Source organism: Onychostruthus taczanowskii, unplaced genomic scaffold, assembly GCF_017590055.1.
Source record: "Onychostruthus taczanowskii isolate IOZ18803 unplaced genomic scaffold, ASM1759005v1 scaffold39, whole genome shotgun sequence".
In the NCBI taxonomy this organism is placed as follows: domain Eukaryota; kingdom Metazoa; phylum Chordata; class Aves; order Passeriformes; family Passeridae; genus Onychostruthus; species Onychostruthus taczanowskii.
In genome coordinates this window covers 421,768-443,567 of record NW_024501348.1, presented here as the reverse complement: position 1 = coordinate 443,567, position 21,800 = coordinate 421,768, and the positions used below count along the sequence as shown (strand labels likewise).

Genomic DNA, 21,800 nt, shown 5'->3' with positions numbered 1-21,800 from the left:
TAACATGAATATATCTGGAGCTCCTAGAACATTTACCAACTTGTACAAAGCACATCTTAACACTTCCAATCTAAAAATGGCTTCTTTTAAGGAGTATGAAAATTCCTGCATTACCAAACAAATTGTTTTCTGTCAACAAAAATAACCAAAGAGATCAAAATAAATTCTAACAATTCTTAGGTATTTAGAAAAAAGCATACCCACCTTTTCATCTAGATTTCCATTACGGTCAAACTGGTAGAGTGGTGCCAGATGACTCATCATCCACCAGCTAAAACTCAGTGGGTCTTTACACTGAACTGTGTCAAACCCAGACACACCTTCAGAAGTACTTGGCCGTTCAAAGATATTCTTCAGGGTTGTGTTTACCAAGCTCCAGAAACACTGTAGAAAATGCAAAAGGTAATTTGAACGGTCTTCAATAACAAAACCTATGTTAACAATTTTCTCTACAACACTGTCCTATTGATTAATTTGCTTTTACAGAGAACAAGCAAGATGACAGTCATTTAAAAAAGTAAGAAAAAGCAGTTGTATTTCCACAGAAAACTCAAGGCTGCCTTAGAAAGTTGTCTCTCAAATGGCAGTAGAAAGCAATGTGAAAGGACAAGCTTGGGCCACCAGTGCAATACTTCACAGGCAAAACTACAAGCTGATGGATTGATGACATGCAGACAGGATGGTGCCCCAACACTCACAAAAGAAAGATTAAAGTTCTTTAATGAAGAATTGTTATGACATATTTTTGAAAAACTTCTAGTGCCAGACTATCCTAACCAAGAGGAATACAGTAGGTGGTGGAGAACCAATCTGAAAGACAGCAGAGATCCCAGTTCCCTGTTTTGTCACAGTCTGTTCCAGCACTGATAAACTGATTAATTCTCACTGACTCAGACCCTTGCCTATATCACAATATTACTACTTCTTACAGCCTGTGCCTATTTTTTCTACTTTTAAGAAAGCTCTCTGGGACTGCTTTGCATGTGTATTTCACCCACGTTAGCTGGGTCCTGGTAATAAAGACAGAAACATGAGCTAGCTGGATCATTGTTCTGACTGCACCCAATGTTTCTAATGCCTGGAGATGACTCACTGCGTGACATACCACAGAATCTGCAAATAAATTTTTTTTAAACATAGGTAAACATGACTTTTTGTATTTTGCTCTTCCATAAAAAGAATAGAAATTTCACAGTATATTCCTTTTCTTTGCTTTCTTTAGCACTAGGAGTGCACCTTATCAAGGCCCTAGGTCATAACCCAACAGCACACTGCAAATCTAGAGTCAGGGTTTGATGCACATTCAAGACAGCAACCCAAAGCATCACAGTCAGCATGCAGTTCTCCTGGAGCAAATATGATTTCAGTTCTACCATCAGATCTGTGCATTCATGGCCATATGGGGACATTTGGTGACTGTACTGCACACGTAACAGTATTTTTCCTTTACCTCTGTATTAGACCCTTTATTTCTGTGGTCCAGCAACTGAATAAGTAGAATCCATAGTTCTTTAATGCACGGACAGGAATAATGGCTACTGGTAAGAGCCTCAGAAGGTCGCACCTGAAAGAGAATATAGAATAAAATTATTCAGAGAAGTACTAATTTTTGAAATGCTGTTTTATATATCAATATTTCTTCTTGTCTTGGCTGTTTGGTCTGAGGGGTTTTTTTTCAAATAAATAATATAGTTACAATTACACATTCAAAGGTGCATTATTTCACTAACATCCCAAATATCTCTCTCATACAACATAGACTTTTTCCTAATTCTACATAAATTATAGGTTGTGCTATTTCCTAGTTTCTTCTGATGCACTCTCAGACATTATTTAATCACATAAAAATAGCATTCCATATCCTAAATGAAAAGAAGTTACAATAAATACTAATTCATTGTCTGATAGTAGGGAAAAGAAAATGATTGATTACATTTTCTTGATGTTCTTCAGAAGAAAAAGATTTCAAGTTATTTACCAGCTATTATTGTTATTTTTAACTGAAAAATCCTTAATGACTAGGCATAATGCTAGTAGAATATGTTGTTGTTGGCATGATGAGGATGTTAATGTTCCCACAACATTTCACAAAATCTGCTTTTCGGTAAATTTACTGCAAGGCATTCTTTTAATATGCAGAAAACAGCATATTTCAGATCATGTACATTACTTGATTACTATTCCATATTTAACAAAATTCACTCAGACTGATGCATTTCAAATGCAAAATAGTCTTCTTCTGATTCATCTTTCAATTTTACATTCTCAATTGTGAAACAAAACAAAACAGCAAAAGGAAGTGCTAAACACATTAAAAACTCTGTATGCTTTAATGATTTTAAGATCTACCAGACCTGTATTTGAAATAATTATATTATAGATAAAACTTCACTTACTCTATCCTTAGACACATGAACCCACTGAACAGAATTCAGAGGTGGCAAAAATTGTGAGAAAAGCATTGCTTAAAGAGCTTAGTTCAGCACCTTTTACCTTCAAGCAAGGACACAATGGCAGAAACGTAAAGAAAAGAGGGAAACAAAGCAGCTTCTACTCATTTTATCCCTAAACAATGAGTAGTCCTAGTTTGAATAACCAACCTACACCTCTCTAAAGCAAACCGAGGGTAATAGGTACCTAGAGAGATTAATGAATCTCACTGCAGAATTGTTGTTATCCTTCCATGACAATAAAAAGTACCTCAGGTGACTAGTTTAGCCAACTAACTCCTAGCCATCCACATCTGATGAGGTGGAGCCTGAATTTTTATATGTTTTTTCTGATCCATTCACGTGCAGCTATTCTCAAATCACACTGGCACTTAAAATAATTTCTGAATCTGGAAACCTAACAGTGCAAATTAAAAATTAAATCAAAATATGCAATGCCAGTGACAGTGACAGCAGCCGCTGTGTGAGACATTATAGAAGTGGGAGTGAATGAGTAAAAACCTACACTTTCACAGTTAGAACAAGCATATCACCAATCATTTCAAATCTGTATAACATTCCATTAGGATGCAAACTTCTTATTTATCATTCACCTTTAGAATATGTTTACAACTACAGTTTCATACAGCTACAAATCAGGTTTAAGTAATTTTAATTATAAATATGAACTTACATTCATATATGATAAGTGAAACAACTTGTTTTTTCTCTCTCTCAAGAAGCCTCTTTATCCTATGAAATTTGCATGGTAAACCTGATCTATTTTAAATAATGCTTTATTCACTTTCCATGTATACTCACAATATTTCTCTCCTCACATTTTTAGTTAAAGACCGGTTACAGGAATTTCTCAACGACCTGAACTAATTTTATGTAAATATTATCTTGAGAATAAATAGTATGGCCACTAAAGTCTCTTGAAAAAATCCATTATTTATCTACTAACTTTCCAAAACTGAAGTGCCTCAAAAATAACTGGCTATGACTCACCACCAAAGAGCAAAACAGATCCACTGGAAATGAGCAGTTACTTATTAAAGATGCACTCCAACACTGGAGGTTTTTATAGAAGTATTAGGCATAGAAACTATCTTAGAAATTAGTTTCATGCTTCCTATATGGACTACCAGTTGTTGCAGCAAAGTTTCTTCACCTACTGTTTCCATCTGTTACTGTGCTATTCTACAAGATTGCAGGATCTTTCCGGCAGGAAATGTGCATATCTGCTCAGGATAGAGTCTGGGTACTACTATTAAAGCAAGACACCATACAGATATTGCTTAGACTAAGGATAGCCATGATACTGTTTTCTTCAGAGCTACTCTGCATTTCCTCTCACAACATCCTCATTTCAGTATCTTGGTAAGAATGTTTAAAACCCAAAATTGTGGTGCTGTTGGGACAATACAGCTCTGGTGCCAGAGGCGTGGCTGCTGAAGACAGAAGAAAAATATCCACAGATATATATTTCTCTGACAAATATGCCTCAGAGCATCCTGGACTCAGTCCATGATCCAAGTCAAGCACCTTGATATCAGAGCTGCCCAAGAAACCAATCTGAAAATATGAGCCTTGAACACTAGAGTTTATGTTCCTCTTTCCAAGCATATCCACAAACGTTAAGAGCTGCACTCATGAATGTTGTCAGCCAAAAGCCCTAGTGATGAGCTGATGGTGCCACCTACTAGGGGTATTAGTTGCATTTTCAACTATTTTGAGGGAAGCTGTCTCCATTACAGGAAGTCACAGGTTGCATACTATAGGAGTCAACAGCACAAGCTTCACTTCAGAAATTCATCTCAAATAGAACTAATTCAAGCAGTGTGGCCCATGCCTAGAGTAAGCTTAAGAAAAAGCAGCGGCAAAACAACCTTCTCTCTTTGTAACGTGGCTCCGTGAAAGTATGTAGAATCTGTCATTTCATCATCTGACATTTCCAAGCCTACCATCAAGCACTGTGTTCAACAGATAGATACTATTTGAATTTTCTGTTATAAAATATTACTCTCATCTATTTGCCTTTTGTCAGGGGAGACAGTTGCAGTATTCTCTGAATTTAATAGATCAAAACTGATTTTAAAAGGTAACAGTTTTCCACAGGAAGGTGTTTTAAAAAAACAGTTATCAAAGGCTAGTACAGTCATTTCCCACACCCTCAAAAGTAACATGAAAAAGAGGGACTCTATTTCTTATGCTTTTGTACTAGGAAAACAAATTATACAGTGGTCACTGCTATTTTTTCTCATAGTTCAGTCCTGCATTCATGGACCACACATGTCCATCTAATGCAGGTTTCACAATGACACAAAGATTACACAGCTCTTTTACTGGCTGCTATATGGAGCTATTATGACTTTCTAGCTCTGGAGTGCTCAAAACAAGCGAGAAAAATACTGCAGCTATAGAAGGAAAGAAAAAGGAAAAGAGAAGACACAGCAAAGTTTTCCCATGACAAATGCAGAAGTACTGTAACAGAAAGATGAGGTGGTGGAAATAGGCACACAGCAACAACAAATTGTAATATGACATTCTCTAAGAGTCCAGTTAGCTTACTGCCAGGATTAGAGTTATCCTCTTTTTGTTCCTGTTCAGAGAGTTTGAAAAGACTTTTTTTTTTTTGCATTTATCTAAACCTTTTAGACTGTGCCATGTTTGGCATTAAACCTGGAACACTGAACTTGGAAAATGTGGCACTCACTTCTGCTCTGTACACAGTGCATTTCAATATTACTGTCTCATTCAACTGCCAGATGGTCATGAATAAATATAACACAATTTGAGCTCCTAACAAATAACACTCTTTAAAACATGGAAATACAAAGCCATACGTAACATTTACAACTAAGCACTAAGAAGTCATCTATGCACTGGTGCAATACCCAATTCATATGGTTCCCAGTACAAGCATCTAACTGCCCATGGCCTACATAAGGAAAAAGAGTTACCTTTGTATATTTGTTGATGGCCAGCCTCATTAAATCAGATATGAGATTTCCACAGTGTTTTTCAAATAAACTGATATTGGTTAGATTCTCTCCAGTTAGATTAATGAAATGGTTAGCATATACAACTTGTCCTAAAATACAAAAGAAAAGTAGAATTGTTTAGTTCCAGGTTTGGTTCTAGCAATATAAAACAGACAAGATTTCTCTGATAAGATAGATATATATATATATATATACAGATATATATATATATATATATTAGAATTGGCTTGTTGATCTGTATGTAATTTTAATTTATAAATTCATGTGAGAAAGCTCATCCTAAATTCAAGCTAATCTTCATCATTGCACTGAAATCTGGTATTATTCAGGTTGACAGTAAAAAAGCTTGGCACGTTACAGCCTTTTATTGGCACAGATTTTGCAGAGGAATAAAGATTTATTTATCTGCAAGTTCCTCTTTGTCACATGGCAGTGCGCATGTTCTGGAATCATGACATGTTTTGCAGATATGCAAGTTGATGACAAACAATTCTGGAGAGGTCTAACACTTTCCTTTGAATGTGTTGATGTAGAAAGCTGGCATGATCATGTTCCAACTTGAGCATTTGTAGGCATTAACAGATAAAATGGTGAAGTTAAGAGGCTGTAAGATCTTATCCCACAAGCTTTTCAACAGTACATCTCTCTTGCCATCAGTGGAGCAGACAATACGTAAAATCAGCCTGTATTTTATTCCTGGAAATATAAGGTGAAGCCCTGAATCCACTATCCTGCCACTGGTCTCAGCAGTGTGAAGTTTACACTCAGAACACTTAACAGAATGAGATAAAAACCTAGGAAATTCTAAGCACATGAGAATACAAGATAATGTATGTAGAGATATAACTGTCTTGACTAGTTTTTTTGTTGTTAAAAATTTTGTTGTTAAAAATCGCGAGCTTTCTCTTACAAAGATAGATGACTGCATTATAACTCAGAGCATTATCTAGAAATAAACATTGAATTCTGGAAAATAAATTGCCTCCAACAGTTTCACTATCCTTTCTCCAAAATGCTCTAAAAAAGGCAAACAAATCCCACAATGGATTATGAAAGAAACTTAGAATTATGGAACAAAAAGCCAAACTACACACCATACAGTAATGTAGAAACAGAGAAAATCTGTCAGTGGGAGCAAGGCTGTGTTGTGACAGCACACAGAGCAGACAAAAGCTAATCCAAGAGTTCAGATTCAACACCAGTTACTGGGGTAAGCATATAGGGCCTTCTTTCTATACCTCAACATTACTTCAACTGTTGCAATTCCTATATGGAACTTATATTCACAGCTTATAATCAGGAGGTGTGAGGGAAGGTATGGTTGCAGTGACACACCAATTGTAAAAGAACATACTTTTGTGATTTATTTTGGTAGAATGGACATGGAAAACAGATATAAGCCTCACAAAGCAAATAAAGTTCTCTTCTGTATTTTAACAGTTCTTCAGCAAACTGAACTACTCTGAAATTGGGTTTTTCAATTGCATTCTATGACCTTTTTAATCTAACTTCTATGAACAGCTTACTCTTATCAACTTACTTTTTGCCCTTTTAAAGCCTTATAAATTTTTTTTTAAAGATATTGCCTTGCCCTTTTCTTTCTGTACTTTTATAAGCTACTCTGATTGAGGCTTCTCCTTTTGCCCAATATTTTCTTAGTGTCACACATGGTTAGCAATACAAATTCTCTCCTCCAAGAATCCTTGTTCTCATCCATGCCTAGACACTTTTCCTACATTGTTGTCATCAAATTGCCATTTATTGTTATGCATTCTGGACATCTGTAAATGCATTTTTATTTGTGATGTCAAGAAGTGCACTGTTATTAAATATTTAGTATGTTGCATCAGTTGAGTATGAACTCTGTGATCTTTGTTTTGACAGAGTAAATTCCTAATACAATTTTATTTAATTTGAGCTGCACGATGATTCAGAAAGAACCTACCTTTACCATATCTGAGTTTACCCCATTAAACACGGCTATGCTTAAAAACTACCAAAAGTAGTTTTGATTCTGGACAAATCAAGATGGGAAAGTTAGGTAAGTCATACGTAAAAGATTGAGTTCAAAAAAAAAGGTCTGCATACTTACTCTTCAGTTTTTCACTTAGTACATGAAGAACTTCTAATACTAGCCAGTTAATATCCAAATGGAGATGTAGTAAGTGCCATGATGGAGGAAAAACCTGTGATTAGAAATATATTTACTTATATCTAACATTTCTTTAGTGAATTCTGGATACTGTGCTAAGACAGGGTGGTCAGACTTTGGAACAAGCTGCCCACATTTACTGGTGGAATCACTATTCCTGGAAGCATTCAAAAATCTGTCAATGTGGCATTTAGGGATACGGTTTAGTGGAGAATGTGAAGGTGCTGGAGTAATGGCTGGACTTGATGTTCTAAGAGGGACTGCAATTAACATTATGGATATCTATGATCAAATACAAACACCATTCAGTTCAAGAAAAAAAAAGAAACAAACAAAAACTTTCATTACAATTCTGCCTATAAGAGTCTATTTATGAAGTTTTGATTCAAGCTTGACAAATTACAACACCCTTAGTTAACCTTTTCTTTACAGAGAAGCATTATGTAGCACAAAAATTGCTAAAGTGAGCTCTTAAAATAACTCCAAAATTTTAGTATTCTCTTCCTAAAAATTTACTTGAAATTACTGTTTTTAATCAGCTCAATCGCTACTGACAAGCTAAACAAAGATCCAAAATTCTGCTTCTCAGCAGATCATTGCTCTCTATACACTAGTTTATACAACATAAGCCTGAAATTCCTTTTCTGGCTTTATAAAAGATTTGAAAGCATTAGCTATGTGTATGCACAAATCCTAATGGTGTACACCTCAGTAGTATTTAATGCTGCTGTGCCTCCTTCCACATCTGCACTTTTCTTTTTTAAAGATCTTTTCCCATTCTGAGTCCGATTCAGAATTTATTTTTAAAGAAATGCCCCTCCTACTGAGATGCTCAGAAAATTTAAACATTCTACAGAAAAACACCAAGGAATTAAAAAAAAAAAATTTAAACAAGCTATGCTAATTCAAGCCTACTTATCTACCTGTAATTGGTATTATTATTTGTATACTATAGGAAGAATTCTAAAGCTACAGAACAAAAACAGATAAATAAAACAACAACAGAAAATCTAGATCCAATTAGTTGTGTTTACCAAGTACAGGATGGCACTTAATAAAGAAAAAAAAAACCCCACAAACCAAAAAGATGAACTTATATTAAGCCAAAGTTTTTCAAGCTGAATACATAACGCCACATAAAAAAAATTAAAATTATAAAGAGACATCAACCTTTGCCTGATTTTGAATAGTAAATGCTGCGAGGACATTGCTAGGAAGTTCACAAAGGTGACCAATGTGCACAGTCAAAGCATGAAGCTCTTCCACCAACACTGATGGTAACTGAGATTCTAGTTCTTCATAAGGCTGCAGCACTCCATTTTCTACCTTAGGGGGTTCCAGATACCTGAATATACAGAAAAATACAATACACACAATCAGAAAACAGGTAAGTAGCAGCTATACAAAGCTCAGTACCCAATTTAGTAAAATGTGTATAAATCTCACCTGAAGATGAAAACTTTCACATAATGCAAAAACTTAAGACATTGATGCCTGATGCTCTCTGCTTCAGAGTGCAAGTGTGCAGTTTGACCTGAAGTAAAAGAGAGCAGTAGCTTAAAGCAGATGACAAGCACAACATGACTTGTTTAACATTTGCATTCTCCACTGTAACTAGACCAGACCACTGGAAAGACATCCTCTGAGGACAAGCTGGGAGGAGACTGATGGTAAACACCCACTTCTAAATGTCATCTTGCCAGAGAGACCCATTCTTTGTCTTATCATCTCAGGCACATAACCAGATACAGATGAAAAAGAAGACCCTCAGGAAAGGTGAGGGTAAGTACTCTCAGTGCTAGAAGAAATCATTCATCCCTACTGCCCTGCTTCCTGACTGCTTCCAAGACACCTTCAGTAAAGACATGGGTAAAACAATTTATCTGTACCCTTTTCTCTTGACAGACTTAAACTGTGATAAGGTTCAATAATAAGGTACAAATAAGTTCAATACGGTGAACTTATTTGTAAATATGCTTTGTAACTTTTCCTTGGAAACATCACTGTTGCACAGAAGCTGTAGCTGTATATGCTAAGAGCCATCCATTCACAATCCTGCCTTTCACTTGCAGCTCTGTATGCTTTCAGGCAGTTATTCTGGCTATATGCTTTCCTTTGTTCTCTGACGCTGTTGTTCTCATGGTGTTACCATCCTCACCTTGCACCTACAAGATCAAACACCCCCATCAGAGCAGAGATTCACTGGAGGTTATTGCCACTGTGTGAGAATCACTCCTTATTTATTCCAACACCTTGCCTTGTAGCTTTCAGCTTATATTAGAGAAAGATGAAACTTAGTGCATAACAAACAAAACACAGTCATTTAAATACCAAGTAACTACTGCCCAACAATATATATACACACAAAAGCTTAGCAAGCAGTCAGTCAGCCTGCAACATGTGTACCTGATTACAACACATGCTGTTTATTCACAGCATCTTTGATGTAAGCATCAAATGAGGACCTTGAGCAGGACCAAATGAAAGTGCATCACCCTAGAGGAGATGCATGGCAAAAACTCTTGGTTACCTACTACACTGGGCTGTGCAGCCAGGGAAAGACAGTTCTCCTTGCTCCTCTCCCCAGCTGACCACTGGGGAGTCTTCCCATTTTTTGATCTTGCTCTCACTCTCCCTTTTGCTTTTTCCCCCCCTTCTACTCCAATTAACATGGAAGTTCATATATGACACTTGTTACAGATGTCAAAGATAAAGCTCTGTGCATATAAGCCTCAGCATCTTTTGAGCAACAACACTCAGTGGGCAAAGCAAACCAACTGGTACAAGCACCGGAATATTCCAGTGTGCAGCCTATCTGCACCCTACCAGAAGCCATAGTATCTGCCATGGTAATGAACCGCAAGTTTAGAACAGAGTGAATTGATCCTGTTAAAGTAATTATTTATAGATATGACTGCTGATTTGTAGCAATAACAAATACTGTATCCTAAATTCTCAGAAGCTCTGTTTAAACAAAATTTATATTACAGTATTTTCATATGCCTTCTACATTAGACAGTTCTCAGTACAAAGTCTCCAAAGCTCATCAAGACTGATAGGAAATGAAACTTAATGTACAATATTGATACCTATATGAACACACAGTACAACATAGATTTACTGAGCCAAAACTCTTAAGTGGGGTTTTAAACAGCGGTGACAGCACATTTGTTCAAGACATCAGTAATGACTAACATCACCCTGCTGACCACTTTAAATACTTCAATCCTCATGACACCCTTCTACTACTAGCCCACTTCTATAAAGGGGGAACTGAGTCACAGCTGAATCAGTGACTTGCTTCTGATTCACAAAGAAAGCCTGGTGCAAAGCACAAAATTCAAGTTCTTCATTTTACTAACTTAATTGACAAGTGGAAGAATGGGATACAAAGAAGAAAAGGCAACCAAGCAGGTGCTTAAATTTAAGTGAAAAAAACCCCTACAGAACAGTTTCTTGATGATGAACTGCACGTGAAAGAAGCTTGATGATAAATTCACATCAACGATTTAAATGGCAGAACATCACAATATTAAAAAAAACAATAGTAATGTGTAAAAATATTCACTCATAGAACACTAGCATGTTATCTGTAATGAGAAGACACTACAGACAGTTTATTTCTGAGTAATTACTGAACTTCTCCACTTGCTAAGTAATTCAGCCTTCAACTTACAAGCCCAAGGCTGCAATAATCCTTCAGAAACATGCTGCTTCTCACGCAGTATTTAATTGAAGGAAAGCATTTTAGAGCGATCCTATTTCATCAATCCTACTGCAAAGATAAAATAAGTTTGTAAATAACTCAAAACTAAGCAAATCTAACTAACTTGTTTAAATGTTAGCCAGTGAAACACTGAAAAAAAATCCAAGCCACTACCTTTGTAACTAAAATAATTGTTGGGATGGTCAATGAAATTTTCAGTTTTTAATTAAAAGAGTTAATAGTTTTGACAAATTCTGCTCTTGGGGTGACCTTAAATACCTTAAGTAAAATTAATGCAAAATGCCCCACTAAGGATTGCTCAGTGCATCTACCATTACAGGCAAATCTGGTTCCAAACTGACTCCCAGCATTTCCACTATCTATTTCCCTACTATTTTACCTCACGTGGTTGCCTGTATTTCTACCCTTATTGCAGTTTTGTGCTGCTTATAAAGGAGCTGTTCTGAGGCACACTCCAAAATCCCTTGGTCAAGAGTCAAAGCACAAGCGTGACCTGTGAGAATTTACTTCTTTAATGAAAGGTAGTCAGTTGCCTATTGCAGTGTCAAATTAAATTCATAAAACTTACCAAAATCAGATGAACTCATTTGTACTAGGTTTTCCAGTCTGTATATCTGTTGCCTAATTAAAGGAATACAAAGATTTATGGTATTTATATAAGTAAAAGTTGTTTAACTCCACTTTAGTAAGTGCAAAATAGAACAGAGAAAGGTAAGAGGTGTTTCTTGCTTTGTAGTTCTGAAAAAGCTTATGAAAATGTAACTCAGAAAAGAGTTTTAGTGAAAGGCAATGGACATATCCAAGTGTGAAGGGATGACACTGAATAGACTTTGTGCATGTTTATAAATCATTAAACACAGTAAAAAATCCCAAAACAATTGGCTGAATATTGGGGAAGGCAAAAAAACAACAATACAGGCAAAAACCCTCAAAAGCCATTCCCTGCAAGTGATTTTACCACAAGCATAACTCAGCTTCATATTTGACCACAGAGTAAACCTAAAAGTTAGCCCTCATGGCATACACTCAGTACACACTAAATTAATCCACTTGTGAATGTGCATTAGTACATCCTGTCTGCAGCTTCTCCTGCTTCCTGCTTAGGGTGGTCAGCTCCTTAATTCCAGCACAAAGCATAAACAGCAACAAATAGAGTAGAGAAAAAGGAGGTGTCTTCAGAAAAGTTAAAGCTCAGTTCAGTTTTGGAGAGGAAAGAGAACATTTTTAAAGAAACCCAGTGCCACTGCAAATGAATATTCAAAAAAAAAAAAAAAGCTGTAACACAGGTAAATACTCAGCCATATTCTGTTACAACTTTATTTGCAAGTGGTCTTCCAATAGAATCTCCACAGAGATAAAGCAGTACTAAACTGAATATATGAAAAGCACAACTGTGTCAGACAGACTTTTGAAAGAAAGTGATGCATAAATTGAGGAGGGAGCTCTCTGCCTCATTTCTTATACAGTCAAAGCAACAACTACTGAAGGATTCTAAAATAGGCTACTTGGATCTAACACAAATCAAATGTGCTTGAGAAAAAAACCCTGAAAACTAGCAAGCATTTAAAAGACAAGAAGCATCTAAAAGACAAAACTAGAGGTTGTAAATTGTATATTAAAGTGCATACAGACAGTAAAATTATCTCACTTCATTCTATCTTGTTTTCTTGGATAAAGCCATGTCAGCTACCCTTCCATCATTTAGGTGGGTCGCAGAGTTTTTTGTCTGTTTTGAAATCAAAGTTGAATTTCTGCCTGCATTTTTTCAAGGATTTCAACCATGCAAAAAGGAAGGAAGTCTGAAGCAGGAGGGCTTTATGAAACAGGGCTGTTGAGATTGGTGTTTAGAGAAGGAAGGTACCAGAAAGGAGCGACACAGAAAAAAAAAGAAAAATACTCTCCAGTGAATTGACAAAGACAGAACACAGTGAGCTGATAAAATTAAAGCACAAACTGGGCACAAGAAACATAACAAAAATACCATCATTTAAAGAAATCATTTTAGTTTCAATTTGCATTTATACCTCAAGGATTGATCCTCATGGCTGTTAATCATGAAATCATTTGATTTGCAAATACACATTCTGACAGACAAACTGCTACTTTTGTTTCTTAATCAAAGATATATGATCTTAATATAGCCACTTAAATGGTTACACAGTCTCATTCACTTTGACTCACACATCTATCACATGAAAACCCGTAAGTAAAATTTTTACTATGCAATTATTATTTTAACTTGAAGTTCTGCATTATACTATTATTTATTACAATATTTAAAAATTGTAAATAATTTTAAATTACAATATTAAGCATAATCTCAGACATTAATAGATACTAGCTTTCTGTAAGCATATATTTAAATATAGATATTAACTGTACTTCATAAATTTAACTATTTATAGCCACCCTATCCTCAAAAACTATTGTAACTTGTACTTAATGTACTCAATTTCCTCAGTGGAAAATGGAGCTTTTCTACTTTCAGTTGTCAACTGCTCTCTAAATTAAAGTGTTCCATTTTATGACTGAACAAATGAACTGAATGCTTTTGCAGAGACATCCCCTTTGCAGAGGAAGTTGTCACACCAAAAGACAACTTAGCAACCAAGAATCAGCTGAAATCCATTATTCCTACCAGGTCAGTAGGTTTTAAAGAATGTACAGCTTGAATAACTTAAAAACCACATTATGCCTTATGTTCCTCTCTATTACAATTACAGAGAAATTTGTATTACAGGAAAAAACTTTAAAAATAGCCATTTAATTCAACATTCCTTTGTCAGTGATTTTATGCTAATGAACAGTTAAAAATCAGACTAAATACTGAAACTTTTAACTAAATTATACTCCTATCTTCCACTTTATCTCTTTGGGGTTTTTAAAAAAATACAGTGAGGTCAAAGCTTGCATCAAACAAGCAAAGCTAAATAATAGTGCTTTTAATACACTTCCAGTCATCTATGTCACCATGTTCCAATAAGCCAGACCCTATTAATCATGCTGCACATCATGCCCTTGGTCATACCCTAAAGGCATGGAAGAATCCCCTGCAATGAAAGGAACGATGGAATACATCACATATATTTGTGAAATCATACAAAAGCTCCTCTCCCATCCACTCTCTGTATGTGCTGTACATCCGGAGGATTATCAGTAGTAAAGAGGATTATCAGTGATCTGTGTATTTGCATTGACCAGATTAAGCATCTACATTGAATTAGTCAAACACTGAGTAACTGTATCTGAAGAGATTGCTGAAGCTATCCTAATCCAAACAATTGAAGAAAGCACTGCATCCAACATTTATAGTATTTGATTTTTAACCTCCACTTTCCTTTATGCACAAAAAAGGACTAAATATATTCAAAAGACAACTTCCATTATATGGGTAGCACAATCTCATTCAAGGAAATCTTATATAGTCTATTCATATAATTCTGAAGCTAGACCCTTCTAAATTAACCCCAACACTCTTGTAATAACTATACTTAATTTTATTTTTTTTATCTGGTGATGCCTCAGATATGCATCACACTACTTAGAAACTTAATAATAAGTCACCTAATATTAAGAATCCGTGACACAATGTACTTCTTCCTGCAATTCCATCTGTGCCTTATCCATCACTTACTGGAGCATTAAACAGACAGCATTAATCATTTTTAGATGCATTGCACAGCTCACAGTCTTTTATGATGCTACTTTGAAAAATGTGAAGTTTGCTACACCCTTACAGCAGGTATAATTACAGATGTGGATTAATTATAAAATACAATGTTATCATACCTAAGTAATCCAAAGAGAAATCCACAGGATTCAACTAATGCCATTTCAGTAACCCACTGAAAGCCAAACAATTCCACTGTATTTTCTTCATAGTCATTTGGAGAAGGATCTAATCTCAGCAAAACCCTGCAAAATAGAGCCAACAATATTCATACATTTTCCAGTAATAAACCTATGGAATACAATATCTACAGCTGATTTATGTACCACCAATACTTTCTGAATGTATCAACAACATGTACATGACAGATGTCTCAAAGACAGTTGTACCTTTTATAGCAATATCATCTATAGAAATATGACAACTCCTAGCTTCAAAAGCATAAAAACAGGATGTAGTCACAGGTCACAGTAGATTTTGGAAACAAAAATTAACAGGTTACCCCCTTGATGTATTTTCATAGTTAAAAAGGAGCTGAGATATAACACACAGACTGTGAAGAGGCTGCTGTGTAAGAGAACACACTGCTCTGTATGCTTGAGATCTGTCTCAAGGCACACTACATAGCTAGTAACTAATGCTAGAAAATACATTTATTAATTTACATACATTTAATAATATTTATACTGAACACACTGCTAAAAGCACACTTTTATGCAGATGAACAGATGAAGGTCAAAATGGGACCTTGTCATTATAACCCAAGCTAACACTAGGCCATAATTACCCTTTGCTCTTGTTAAAGAAAAATTAAGTAACACCAGAATGACAATCTTACTCAAAGTGGAGAAAATCAGACACCTGTGTTGTTAAAACATTATAATTGTGCAAATGAAAAAATGTTTCATTAACATGCATTAAAAAAATTGCAGCAAAAGAATGACAATCTTACTCAAAGTGGAGAAAATCAGACACCTGTGTTGTTAAAACATTATAATTGTGCAAATGAAAAAATTGCAGCAAGCTGCATGACAATATGGTAAATTATTTCAGAATTTTCCCACTGCCTTTTATAAAATAATCCCACATAGAGGAAGCTCAATTCTCAATTATGTAAAAACTTTTTATTTTAAAAGTTAAAAATATATACTAGGCAAGCACTTAGTTTCCATTAGATTGCACACCAAATTCATATTCTGCTTGAACTATGCACTATTTCCAGTTTCATTCTCAGAGGCAAAAAGAGAATCTGCTGAATAATTAGCTCAACCTCTCATAACACTTTAGTTCACTTGGTAACTTCCTGAACACTGGACTGTTCTGAAGCCTCTAGCAATTAAATCCTAAAATAAAATTAAATAGCAATTAAATAAATAAATAAACTAGCTACTCCAGTTCCAAGCAACAAAGACAGAAGGGTCCCTCACATGGAGGCTCTTCGAGGACTTTGCAATCCAGGCAGACAACATGAACACACAGTAGAAGAACAGTGTTATCACAACTGTAGTGACTGGGAAACCTGTCTACATACAAGCTCCTCAGTGAGTTCCAATGACAGAAACAATTTCAGGTGAAATGTTTCCTTGTCAGTGTGGAATCCACTACTGATATATTCATGCAGATACAGGATCCCTCAATCATCTACTTGACGTCAATTTGAATGAATGTGCTCTGATGTAACTAAAACATATGATAAATTAGACAAAGAAAGGCGGAGGTGCAGTGGACCCCCCCTTAAGCCTTGACAGAAAACACTGTGGAAAATAAAGTAACAACACAAAATAGAACACCTGGCAGGAAACAGACAGAAAGATCAGGCTTTTGTAGGAAAAACAAGACACCCCCTGTAAGATGAACAAACATCACAGAAAACCAAGCTGAACAACAGACAGTAAGGGAAATAACAATTAAACCAAAGTGACTTTTTAAAAATCTCACAGAAAATAGTTATTTGCTATGCCTATGTCTTCAGGACCTTAAATCCAGAATGCATGCAAAGGTTAAGCTTTGAGAAAGATGGTCTTAAAGCTACTACCTAGGACAAGCTCCAGCAATTTGGGAAAGCCAGGCAGAGTGGAAAAGAGAAAAATGGCCAGCAGTTAATAAAGCACATTACTGGGAAAAGCAGTGCTGAAGCTTCCTCAGAGATTCAAGTGATCTCAGATGCTGCTGCCCAACAGGCCAGTTTTGAATTATCCTAACAGCTTGTAAACATCCATTACATTATCTTAAAAGTAAGTTCAGAAAGCTAAAAATTGCATGTAAAGCACCATTCAAAGCTGTTTATCAACACAGCAGAGCTTCCTGCTTTGGTATTGCCAAGTTGATTTCAGGATCAGAGGAGCTGGAGAACAAACTGATTTGGAAACTTGCGTAGCATTCAAAGGCACCAAACACAAGTGGAAAGACATCTTAGAAGGCTTTTATATTTGTAATTCAAAAAAATCCATACCTCTTAAGAGACCCACTTGCTAAATAAGACTCTGCAGAGAACCTTCTCCCTCCATTTTGGCTGTCAAAAGCACAAGAAAAGAAAGACGGCCTTGAGCTCTCATGCTCCACTTCCATCGCCAGCTCCAGGCTTTCAGTGAGGAATTGGGATGCGGAGGAAGCCCCAAAGTCATCCTCCATTGTTTTCACCTGGCCCAGAAAATAAACAGATAAATACAAAAATACTCATAGCATTTCTTCAAATAAATTTCTCATTGTTACAACTCCATGTCATCCTTCAGTTCAAGTGAGGACATAGATCTGACCAACTGTAACGCTGAAGTAAAAGCTGAGAGACACCACAAAGGACAATTATGGTCACACGCCTGTCACACAATTCTGCACCTTTGTGCAACCACAAATTCTTCACTGAACAGAACCTGTTCAAGAACATACAACAGTGACTTTAAAAAAAAAAACCAACATTTTCTTCTGGTTTGGCTCTCTAAATTAATTAGTGATGTGGTTAGACTAGCAGTAGGTTATAACACAGGGCAGGAATATATTACAAAGCTACTTCCAGCAACACTTCATTTTAAGATGAGACTAACTGTGCTACGGAAGCACATCATGTACTACAGGCTCACAATATGAAAAAAATTCTAACTACCTAGGTATCAAAAAAAAAAAGAGAAACAAAACCAAAGAAGGATTACTATGCACAAAAGTTCACTACACAGTTAAAATTAGTGTATCCATATTTTATACAATATACTGAAAGAGCAGAACTAGGCAACAGGTGTCAGAGAATCCTCTAAAAATATGCAAACAATATAACTAAAACGCTAAATTAAAGTTTTCAGCTTCTTTGCTAGTAGATTTTGATATGGCTCTTGCAGAAACTAATCTACACAACGGCTACAAGCTGGTAATGCAGAGGCTGAACTAAAATATAAGCTCAAGGGAAAAAAACCAGAAGAAAACAGTTTCTGTTCTACTTTCTCACAGCCATTCACATTCCTGCAGAGCAGGCAGCTGGGCAGGTAGGAAAAGAATGACTTCTGTGCTCCAGTTTACAGCAGGACCGTATGTACGGGTGTTGGGCCAGCGGGCCAGGCAGCTGAAGGGAATGCTCTCAACCGCAAGAGCTCCTAAGGAAAGCCTCTTCAGTCCGGGGAATCAAAATCGCCCCGCACGACAGAAACCCCTGGGGGGAAAAGTTACCTAAGAGGGCATAGCTTCCCGGCCATAACTCCCATCAGTTCCATACATGTCTACCACATCCCTGATGCAGCGGAAACAAATAAGCACTTCGAGCACCTTCTTGTCCTCCGAGCAGAACCTTCCAGGCGGCTGCAATCCGCGGGCAGGAGCTGCAACGCGGCGGGAGCAGCGCGGCGGGCCGCCTGGACGCGCCCACGAACACGACCCGCACGTGTAACGCCTCGGCCCCGCTCCGCCGCCCTCTGCCCGGAGGCGCTTCCCCGCCGGGCCAGCCGCGGGCCGGCGGCAGAGGGACTCGGGCGGTACCTGCGCGGTACCTGCGCGCCGCCCGGGCCGCCGCTGCCCTTCCGCGCCCGGGCCCCTTCCGTACGGCCCGCGCGCCGCCGCCACCCGCGCACTGCGCAGGCGCCAAGGCGCCCATTGGCGGCCGGCCGCTCCTCCCCGGCCGCGCTTCCTCCTCCCGCTCCGCCTCCTCGCCGGCTCCCGCCCTCTCTCTCCCCCGCTTCCTCTCCCCTTCCTCTCTCCGTCCCTCCCCGCCCACTCCAGGCGAAGCGCCGCCCGCCGCTCCTCCCAGGACTGACAGGCCTCCGGGTTTCCCTGCTCGGCTGGGTATCCCTTGGCGGGCTAGCCACCACAAGTGGTTTTTGGGCGCCTCGTGCATGAACGCCACCGCCTTGGCACTGCTGTTCTGCTGCCTCCCTTGTGCCCACAGAATCATGGAATGATAGAATGGCTTGGGTTGGAAGGGACCTTAAAGATCATGTACTTCCAACCCTTTTGTGGTGACTTCAACTGTACCAGGGCGTTCGGAGCCTCATCCAGCTTGGGCTTGAGCCCCTCCAGGGTTGGGGCATCCACAACATCGCTGTTCAACCTGTTCCAGTGCTAAACTACTCTTACAGTAAAGAATTTCTTCCTAACACCTAATCTAAACCTACTCTCTTTCAAATTGAACACATTCCCCCTTGTCCTGTCTCTACATGTTGTTATAAATAGGCTTGGCCCATCTTTCCTGTAAGTTCCCTTATGCTGCTTGTCCCTGTCCCTGACCTTTCTCTGGTGTCTTGTCTAGATTTTACTTGAACCTCATTTCCCTTCTCTTCAGCTTTCTCAGTTCACTCATTCCCATGCTCCCTCACATGCTCCTGGTCTTTTCTGATGTCTTAACATATGGAGATCCAGCCTTCCTATGTCTGTAAGGCAATGCTCGTATCCCCAAACACACACAATTCCCATCAAGCTTGGGAAGTGGTGTTCAGTGCATTTGAAATTCAAGCTAGGTATCACTCCTATCATTTACTGCAGCATCTCCATTGTGTGTCACAGCCACCACAGAATGGGGGCCAGGGCAAAAACCTGTGCTTGGCATAACTCAGCTTTAAGTGCATGCTGTACACTCAGAGGCTTCTGGGTCTTTTTTTTTTATTTTTTTTTTTTAAGTGTTGTATTATTTTGGATTGCCGTGGTTTGATTTTGTTCCAAAATGAATGCTTTTCCAGTTTTGCCTGGATTTTGGGTGCAAAATAGCAGCAGTGCACGAAACTTCCTTCTAGTAAGAAAGTTGCTATAAAAAGTTTTGCTGTTGCTGCTACAGCTTGCTCTGAAAGCTTTGCTGTGATTTAAAATGCTTCGTTTGCTCCTGTGTCTGTAAGAATCTCTCATTTCCTTCTTTAAATTCCTGTCTAATTAAAAAAACAGTACATCATGGTTAAATAAAACTGTACCCAGGATAACCCTGATTTCCATATGCAGATTTATCTGCACTGACAGCCCCCTCTCCCTCTCTTAGTCTTTCTGTTTCCTCTCCCTCCCTCACTCTCCCTCTTTCTCTTCCCCTCTCTTTCTCTCCTTGTCTTTTTGTCTCTTTATGTCTATTGCATTATGCCTGAATAATTTTCCGTCTTTTTTTCCTCCCCTCTTGCACGCACATGCTAAAATAACTAGACAAAGATGCAAGGTGGTTGCTGCAGTCCCTGTCTCTAGGACAAAACCAAGAAAGCTTGTGATTGCAATGCCACCTTTCCTTTTTTTTTTTTTTTCTTTTTTCCTTTTTTTCTTCCCCAGCCATGCTTGGTGATTAAACTTCCTCAGGATGGGGAAGAAAAAGGAGCTGGAAATGAAATAGGGTTGAGGAAAAATCCCATTGCAGCAGCTGCAGCCAGTGGTGTCTGCTGCCAGATGTGCGAAGGTTCCTGGGGTCCTTGTCACTAAAAGGCAGTATTCAAATATTTGGAGACAAAAGCTGCATCCTCAGTGATCATTTTCTTTATTTAACATGGCAGCAGGCATCGTGTGGGGAAAAATCACCATGCTGGATGTTGAATCGGACTTTTCTCCTTTCTGGGATGAAAGGATGTTATCTATCCCGTGCCAAGAGGGAACTGAGGTAAGAGAGCTGATCCAGCTCGGTTTTTTTTCCTAGTATATTTCCTAAGCATCCTTTCTGAAACAACCTATATATATATGAGTGTGTGTGTGTGTGTGTCTATATACATGTTTCTATGTTTGTATATTTGTGTACTCGATTTCAAGGCAGTGAGTGGTAATGCTTTTTTTTCTCTGCCTTCACATCAACCCAGAGAAAGTTAATTCACAATATATATTCAGGGCTTGTTCAGAAGGGTCGTTTTGTGGGAATTTTTTTGAATACCTTTTTGTTTCCAGAGAAGACTTCAGCAGTGACATCATGGTCGGCTGCTGATATTAAACCCCATTTTCAAAGTCTGTAAAAAAAAAAGCCAGTAACTTTGTGATAAGAAATTGTGCAGGAGATTCATATGCTCTATTTTTCAGTTGCACTCTAAATATTGGAAGTCTTATTAAAGCGATAGTGAGAATTTTTTATTATTATTATTTCTAGCATAGAAGCGATGAATGCTGCATAATTAAGTACAGTATTTAATTTGGCTGTTGTGAAGCAAAAGAATAAGGTAATAATTTTTATTGTACTAATCAGACTCAAGATGTTCTCTGTGTTAATTGGGTTAAAAAAATTGCAGTACTTATTAGAAATTCTAATTTCACAATGCAGCACTGACAATAAGCTCAGCCAGTGAATTATTCACATCTTTAATTTGCTCTCTTAATGACAGTGTTCTGTAATCAGAGTGCAGCGACTGCTTCCTATGCATTATGTATGATGTTCAGGACTTAAATGCAG

The 21,800-nt window shown here is 37.6% G+C and overlaps 1 protein-coding gene across 1 annotated transcript in view; it reads right to left on the bottom strand.

Annotated features, from left to right (window-relative positions):
- Window positions 1–19,014, bottom strand: part of MMS22L (MMS22 like, DNA repair protein) — an 88,837-nt gene extending 69,823 nt beyond the window's left edge. The window contains exons 1-10 of the mRNA XM_041412335.1: window positions 18,737–19,014; window positions 17,439–17,626; window positions 15,106–15,231; window positions 11,885–11,937; window positions 9,036–9,123; window positions 8,760–8,934; window positions 7,530–7,623; window positions 5,396–5,526; window positions 1,451–1,564; window positions 205–384 (exon numbers count right to left, since the gene is read on the bottom strand). Coding sequence (XP_041268269.1) covers window positions 205–384; window positions 1,451–1,564; window positions 5,396–5,526; window positions 7,530–7,623; window positions 8,760–8,934; window positions 9,036–9,123; window positions 11,885–11,937; window positions 15,106–15,231; window positions 17,439–17,617 — 1,140 coding nt within the window. The 5' untranslated portion in view covers window positions 17,618–17,626; window positions 18,737–19,014. The remainder of the gene's footprint in view (window positions 1–204; window positions 385–1,450; window positions 1,565–5,395; window positions 5,527–7,529; window positions 7,624–8,759; window positions 8,935–9,035; window positions 9,124–11,884; window positions 11,938–15,105; window positions 15,232–17,438; window positions 17,627–18,736) is intronic.
- Between the last annotated feature and the right edge of the window lie 2,786 nt (window positions 19,015–21,800).